General features: G+C 39.5%; 1 protein-coding gene and 1 pseudogene across 1 annotated transcript; one reads left to right on the forward strand and one right to left on the reverse strand.

Annotated features, from left to right (window-relative positions):
* Positions 1-1730: 1730 nt before the first annotated feature.
* LOC132902503 (uncharacterized) lies at positions 1731-2314 on the reverse strand (annotated as a pseudogene).
* A 4142-nt stretch (positions 2315-6456) lies between these two features.
* Positions 6457-7536, forward strand: LOC106136323 (uncharacterized). The gene has a single exon (XM_013336837.2). It carries the CDS (start codon positions 6457-6459, stop codon positions 7534-7536), a length of 1080 nt encoding a protein of 359 aa, XP_013192291.2.
* Positions 7537-7840: the final 304 nt, after the last annotated feature.

Here is a 7840-nt window from a genome sequence, read left to right on the forward strand (position 1 = left end):
CTAGCCCATCGCCTAAAAAAGGAATCCCAAGTTCGTGAGCCTATCCCTTAGTCGCCTTTTACGACATCCATGGGAAAGAGATGGAGTGGTCCTATTCTTTTTTGTATTGGTGCCGGGAGCCACACGATTGTGTGTTTAAAGTTACTTGAATCTGGACCAGAAAGAAGAAATTACTATGAGACTCATGACACAAGGTTTTTACCTGATTCATACTGTACACCCGGCATTTGCGAAACACAATGTCGATTGTACACTTTCTGGGGAATATAATACTCTTCGTTCACATCTGTATCTCTTACAGCTTCATCATAACATGGATCGTAGTTATATTGGTCATAATAATCTGGTGTCAGACATGACTTCTTAAATATCTGTTTCGGAATAGGAGAAGTACAACAGCTTGTCGGAAGCCTCGTCTGCGAATAGGATGCTGTGACTGAAACATCTGATGTTTTCGGGGAAGCGAACGGCGTTCTTGTGCCACAACCAGCGTGGTTCAACCTAGGAGTCATAGTAACTTTATCACTGAATGTCATTATATTATCTTTGAAACCAGATTTTAAACAAGTGGATGATCTTTTCGAAGCACATCGCGTTGATGTGCAGTTAGCACAGTTACAGTTGGGTTTAGCCTGTCTTTCTGAACATGGTTCCATGGGAATTTCATCTCCAGAGCTCACTTCGACACGTGGGTTCCATCTAAGGCCTACTTTACTTGGAAATGCATTAACAAATTGATAAGGTAGTTCATTTTCTGAAGGATGACTTGGAGGCGAATCTGGACAGTTTGAGAAGTATCTTTCATAGCTTCTGCGGACTATATCGTCTGTTCCGACTACTTCTTGGATCAGCCTGGCTCTTGAAGATCTTTCTGCCACCTTATTGATGTCCTTGCTGGTTAACGATGATTTCTTCTGCGGTAACCGTTTAGTGTCATTTTGTTTAGCTGTCTTTGTGTTTTTGCTCATTGTAAATTTTGCGATTTTGATCAAGTTTTCATTTTTATTTGCGTTTTGTCACTATTTTAAATTCTACTACATAAATAAACACAGAATTGTTAAGATATACAAACAGAAACAGGCATGTCGGTGACAGTATGATGACACTTACTCCTTCTGTAATTCTATCAAAATTTAAATGATAATCTGATGTTGCATCAACCCTTTTTAGCCTGAGATGAAATACACGTTTATAAAAAAATTATACACGCTGAGCTTTGACAGCGTGTATAATTTTTTTCGTGAAAATATGATATTCATTCTAACAATAAAGAAATTTTTTGTAGCTTCACATTTCTTGTGAATTTGGTTTGCGTAAAAAGAAACTCTTGCATTACTAAGTGACCAGCAGACAATATACAGAAATGCATAGGATGTTTTAATTTGGCATCTAATTTTAGGTATATCTCTCAGGCAATGTATAGGAGTATTAGTAGAATTCTCAAGAGAAGATAAAGTTAAGGAGTCCATCTTCATTTGTGAAGGTCTTCAACTAAATACAAATAAAAACATATGTACATTAGGGTGTCCCAGGCTATAAGGGCGATTTTTTTTTGGGAATTTGGGTACGCATACCCTCTATTTTTTTTCGATTTGACCCATAAGTCTTAAATATGAAGTATTATTGCAATCTGATAATAGTAACCCGTGCCGACTTAGCTTCAAAGTTTGAATCTGAAAGCTAGTATGGAGAAATAGGGAAGATAAGGGAGATTTAAGAACTTAATTTCATTATTTTTCATATTTCCTTTTCAGAGTTTGCTTTTTACAGTCTGGATATATCTGCCTGTGTTCTTGTACGCAACGTAATAAAAATTGTTTCTGTTCCTCTTCGACAGTGATCAAGCCATGAAAGTCTTGCATCAACTTGACTGCTCTTTCGGCGGTATCGTTTACTGCTCTTAAGTTCTGTACCTTCATTTTAGCTTGTTGAAATGAAGCATTATTTGACCACAAAGAAGGAGACTCGTTGAGAAAGCTGTCGTCAAGTTTCAGCCGAGTGAACAAAGATTTGCTTTTGGCGGAAACGAAGTCTTCGAGTTTTTTTTCATAGAGTGGGCCACAGAGTTCTTCTTTTGATGGCATGTACCGTTTCCCAAGAGCTGATGGAATCGTTTTGGACAAGTTAGTAACCTAGATTAGTCTCTTGGTCTACACTATCATCAAAGAGAGACAAGATAGACACCTCGTCGGTCAAATACCACAAGTGCTGACAGAACTTCTGTAAAGCTGCCTTTGAGATACTTTTGTCAATTGCCTCGTAAGCCTTCATGGCTTTTAAAACGCAGGTCCTGGTAAGGAGCATTCACTGCCAAAATACATTACAGCCAGGGTTTGACGTAAGATGTGACGATGAATAGGCAGACGTCAAGGAGGGCTTCCTTTTCCTTCGTTGCGATTCTGAATTGCGTGCTTAGAAATGATATTTTTAGAGAGTAAATAACTCTTGCCATCCACCTAGCTTGGTGCATGGCGCCTGGAGGCCGTATCTTAAATTTATCTGTATTACCGCCAAGAAACTTTATTGAAAGCTCTATTAATTTGCGATAGTCGTCTCTAACAATATCTTTAGTACTTGGTTACTTTGGACAATTGGATGTCAGGGCTCGTCGTAATTTGGTTAATTTTAGTTTCGAATACGCCTTCGTACTAATTCGTATACATGATGGCGACATGCAAATATAAGCATTTCCCTGTCTTATTTCTGTTCCAGGAGCATACAGGCGCCATTAATGCGACCTGTGTTTGAAGCACTAGTATCACAGCACAGCATCTGCACTTTGTCTTCAAGATTCCAGTCTAAAAGAGCATTCCAAACAGCTTCTAACTGTTCACGACCTGAAGAGTTGTCCTATTTAGGTACAGCAAGTAGTTGTTCTTTATCATCATATGTAATAATTATCGGAAGACGTTCTTCTTTACATTTGCGTGAATCTAAAACGGGCAATAGCTTCCCATCCCAGTGGACGGTTACAGTATCTGGTACCTTGTTCTGGAAATAAACTTTAATTGCTTCTGCGCGCTCTGTTCGCTTTTCCGTAAGAACTCTTTGAATTATTGACTTACTTATTAGAAATTCGTCAATGTTATGTCCAAGAGCTTAATTGTTGCTTGTATTATATAAACAGAATTCCTCATACTTATCTGACACCGTTCTAATGCAGCAACCAATTTTGGAGTTATGAAAATTTTCCTTTCAGAAATATAAGACTCGGGTCGTGTGCTCTCAACGGATATAGGAATTATTTCTTGTGTTACTTTTTTTTTCAGAATCAGATGATGAATCTTCTTGAGGAACATGAGATGAAATTGAAGGCAACAGAGTTGAAAAGTGTTTAGCACGCCGTTTTTGCTCTTCAATGCTCATAACTCGCGCCTTTTCTTCTTTTTCGGCCAGTTTTTTGTCTACTCCAGCTAAGTGACCAGGCCGACCTGGCTCTCTCTGTCGCTGTAAGAAGATCCTATCTTCGTCAATCTTTATTAATTGAAGCGCATCGGCATGTGCAATATCAAATAAGTTGTCTAAGTTCGTAACAAAATCTTGTCGACGCAGCTGAAACACATTTTGCGTCTTTTTAGAATTTTTTTGTAAATCCCTCCAAACTTGGTATAAATTAACTAATTTCTTAACGCAGTTAGGAAAAGATTTAGTTGGAATACGTGCCTTTTCCCAATAAATAATGCACTCACGAATAGCTAGATTTGCACTTTCATTTACACTTAAATTCACTTCACGAATATTGTAGAATAGAACTGCGAGTATTTGTCTATTTGAGGGAAGTTTTGAACCAGTAATTTGATGTTTTACGTTCCCTATTAAGAAAATATCCTTTTTTGAACTGCGTAACTCCACCGACATCTTGATTGAAAGAAAACAATGCGTTCACTCATAAAACAAACAAGTAATCACATGAATGTCGGTACGCTCGCTGCCGCGCGCCTAGTAAACCAGTACCCACATGTCCGGATGTAAGTCGGCACGGGTTGCCGTGGTTCTAAGTAGATGAAATTTTATATACGATAGTTTTGACATCATTCGAACAAAATTAGAGGGTATGCGTTATAAAAAAACAACTTTGATTTTTTTGGGACACCCTAATGTACATATAGTCACATCTAAATCCCTTGCGCGGTAGACAAATCAGTCTTGAAAATGCTGTATCTCTTTATGATGGAATTGAGATTCAAATAGTGACAGCTTGCTAGCCAATCGCCTACATGAGGTATCCCAAATTTATACACAAAGTCGCCATTAACGACATCCGTGGGGTAGTTACGGAGGTGTTTTTATTCTAAAGTCTGTAAATAAAAAAATATGAAGCATTATGCCGTGTGGTTCCCGGCAATGCCGTGTGGTTCCCGGCACCAATACAAAAAAGAATAGGACCACTCCATCTGGTTACCATGGATGTCGTATATTATAAGGCGACTAAGGGATAGGCTTACAAACTTGGAATTCTTTTTTAGGCGATGGGCGAGCAACCTGTCACTAGTTGAATCTCAATTCTATCATTAAGCCAAATAGCTGAACGTGGCCATTTAGTCTTTCAAGACTGTTGGCTCTACCCCGCAAGGGATATAGACGTGACCATATGTATGTATGAAGCATTATCTATCTATTGGAATTATTGAATAAGAAAGACCTGCAAAACACAATCATCCCAAGATAACAGTGAACAGCTGACACGAACAACGGAAGCGGCCAGTTGACTGCAAACCACTTCAATTTGTACCGCCACAATACGGATTGTGTAATGACTACTTACAAACTTACATCTGCGGGCCGTGCCACCATAACATGGCCGCCAATTTAGCGCTTTTGCGCTTTTGGCGCTGTATCGGGCGCATACATACCTACATACATCGTCTATATCCCTTACGGGGTAGACAGAGCCAATAGTCCCGAAAAGAGTCAATGACCACGTTCAGCTGATCGGCTTAATGATGAAATTGAGATCCAAATAGTGACAGGTTGCTAGCCCATCGCCTAAAAAAATCCCTTAGTCGCCTTTTACGACATCCATGGGAAAGAGATGGAGTGGTCCTATCCTTTTTTGTATTGGTGCCGGGAACCACGCGGCGTCTCGGGTGCATTTTTTCTCAATCCTCTCAGTCTGACTGTTCGGCTCTGTCTACCCCGTAAGGAATGTAGACGTGACTATATGTATGTATGTTGTTCTCTATACACTAGTCTAAAATCAATCACAATCCTACTAATATTATAAACTAGCTGTGCCCGCGACTTCGTCCGCGTGGAAAAGTTATTTTGGGCATCATATTTATTTTTGCAAACTCCTCGGCTATTTCCTAGTCCTAGTCAGGCGGTCAGGCGTTCGTCGTATTAAATGTTTCGCTGCAAATTGCTTATAACGACTATATCTCAAAACCTATTCGTCTGATTTATATACTGTAAATGGCAATTTTAGTCTACATGAAAAGCCGAAAGTAATAAACATATTTATTTGGATAAGGATTAATACTGAATTAAAGAAAATTGGTTTCAAAATAACTTATGTTTATAATAAAAAAATAATCTTAAAAAATGAACATAAAAGTGGTTATTGTAAGTAGACCTTAAGAGATAGATATATGCTCTCGCGGACTTTTTTGTGGCAAAAAATGAGTACTTCTTAGTAATTTTTAGTACATTGTTTTACTATATCTTTGTTGGTTTGCGCAGCGTTCGCGTGGAAAGCTCGCAGATGGCCGACTCATTCAACTTTCACCTGCATTGTTGACGTTTCCCGTAGGAAATCCGGGATAAAATGTAGCCTATAGCCTTCCTCGATAAATAGACTATCTAACAGTGAAAGAATTATTCAAATCGATTCAGTAGTTTCTGAGATTAGCGCGTTTAAACAAACAAACAAACAAACAAAACAAACTCTTCAGCTTTATAATATTAGTATAGATGAGAAAGTTTGTGAGTGTGTCAGTATGGATGTTTGTTACTCTTTCACGCAAAAACTTCTGAACCGATTACGATGAAATTTGGTATGTTGAGTTGTGCGCGCACCGGCGCTTGGTACGGTCACGTATTTGTATTGCTCACAGTTAAAATTCTGAACAGACGTGCTAAGTTCTCTCAAACGGTTAAATTTTATCACAAATTGAAAACTTATAAAGGGACATAAGAAACGTGCTTATTAATACCACAAAAAGTGAAGTGATCATTGTATTAATAACCTAAATAATTGTTGAACATTTTATTTTTTACTCGCTACGACAGCGAAGTGCATGGCACCTGTGGCAGCGAATGACTCATCGCCCTCTCGTTCAATCCGCGACTGCGCCCGATCGCCCGCGTACTCCGTGACTAGCGACAGAATAGCGATACATATAGTGAAACGTGTCCTGCGCCCCTGTACTTCGATATCTGTGTACCTCGACACTTTCGCCTTTTGAATACCCTGTCTACTCTGAGCTAAGGTAAAAGATCTATTTTTTAATATACGATATGGCTCCTACTTCAAGTAGCCTATGTGCTGGATGTCGGCAAAAAATAATCGGCCGTCATATTACCTGCTCTTCAGAGGTTTGCAGAAAAATATATGACGTTACTTGCGCAAAGGCTGACAAAATCACCCGAGCTGAACTAGATGCGTGGATCTGCCCTGAGTGTCGGGCCTCTAAGAGGAAGACTGGGGATTCTTCAACGCCTGTACGGGCTGTAACATACGAGGATCCAGATGGTGTCACACATCGAAAGAAAACTACCACAAGACTAGAAACCCCAGAACCAACTGAAACTACATCTGTTCCTGGGGGTTTTTACCAAGCTCTGTATAATGAATTCAAGGCTTTGCGGGAGTGCTTTGAAGAATTTAAGCCTGAAGTTTATTCTCGGTTGGACGCGATCAACTTGGCTCTTCTAGAGAATGCGAAAAGAATGGAAGTAATCGAAAGCAAGCAGGACACTCTGGAGCGCAGACAAACAGATCTAGATGTCAAACAGCAAATACTGGAACAACGAAATCAGGAACTGGAAATGTCGGTGAAGACGTTGGAGGTTCAAATGTCTTCCTTGATGCAGAAAGGTCTTAGGAAGGAGGTGGAAATTATGGGAATCCAAGAGAACACAACTGAACAACCTGCACATTTAGCCTTTGTCATTGCCGCTAAAATAGGTGTGACTCTTGACCCCAGTGATATCGAAGAGGCCTCCAGGGCCGGGCCGCGCCGGAGTACTGCTGACCTTAAAGATAAATATATCTCACGTCCACTTGTGGTGAGGTTTGCGAAGACATCTGTTCGAGATAGCTTCCTGAAGGAAGCAAGAGCAAGACGTAACCTGAAAAGCAATGATATTGTCGAAGGTTGTCCCGAGCAGAGAGTGTACGTCAATGAAAGGCTTACTACTGAAAACCGACATTTATTTCGCGCAGCCAGAGAAAGGGCAAATGCCTGTGACTTCAAGTTTTGCTGGGTCAAAAACGGATCCATCTATATTCGTAAGAAGGAAGGCAGCCCAGCTGTGCGCATTCAGTCGCAGAACGATTTACTCGGATTGGCTGGACAGACTGAGTCCACTTCTTGAGATTTATTTTTACCACATACGGTTTTTACTAATAGTAGCTTGTTTGATCAATGTTATTCCCTCTGATGTTCTTGAATACTTAAAAATACAATATTATATAGTAAATCCATTAGACAGCATGGCAACTTTGATTTTTCAGCGAACAAAATATATGTTATGTATAAAGTACTGGCCTCCTTAGATCTATTACATAATATTGATAACTCATTTAATATATCATGCCATGCTGTAGATAAAGTTGAGAATTGTAATAAACTGATCGGTAACCGTACTTTGAAAGTCTTAAATATGAACATAAGAAGTG

The sequence above is a fragment of the Amyelois transitella genome, chromosome 14 (genome assembly GCF_032362555.1).
Source record: "Amyelois transitella isolate CPQ chromosome 14, ilAmyTran1.1, whole genome shotgun sequence".
NCBI classification, from domain to species: Eukaryota; Metazoa; Arthropoda; class Insecta; order Lepidoptera; family Pyralidae; genus Amyelois; species Amyelois transitella.

Coding starts and splice junctions, on each gene's coding strand:
- LOC106136323 (XM_013336837.2), top strand. CDS start 6,457: ATGGCTCCTACTTCAAGTAGCCTATGTGCTGGATGTCGGCAAAAAATA.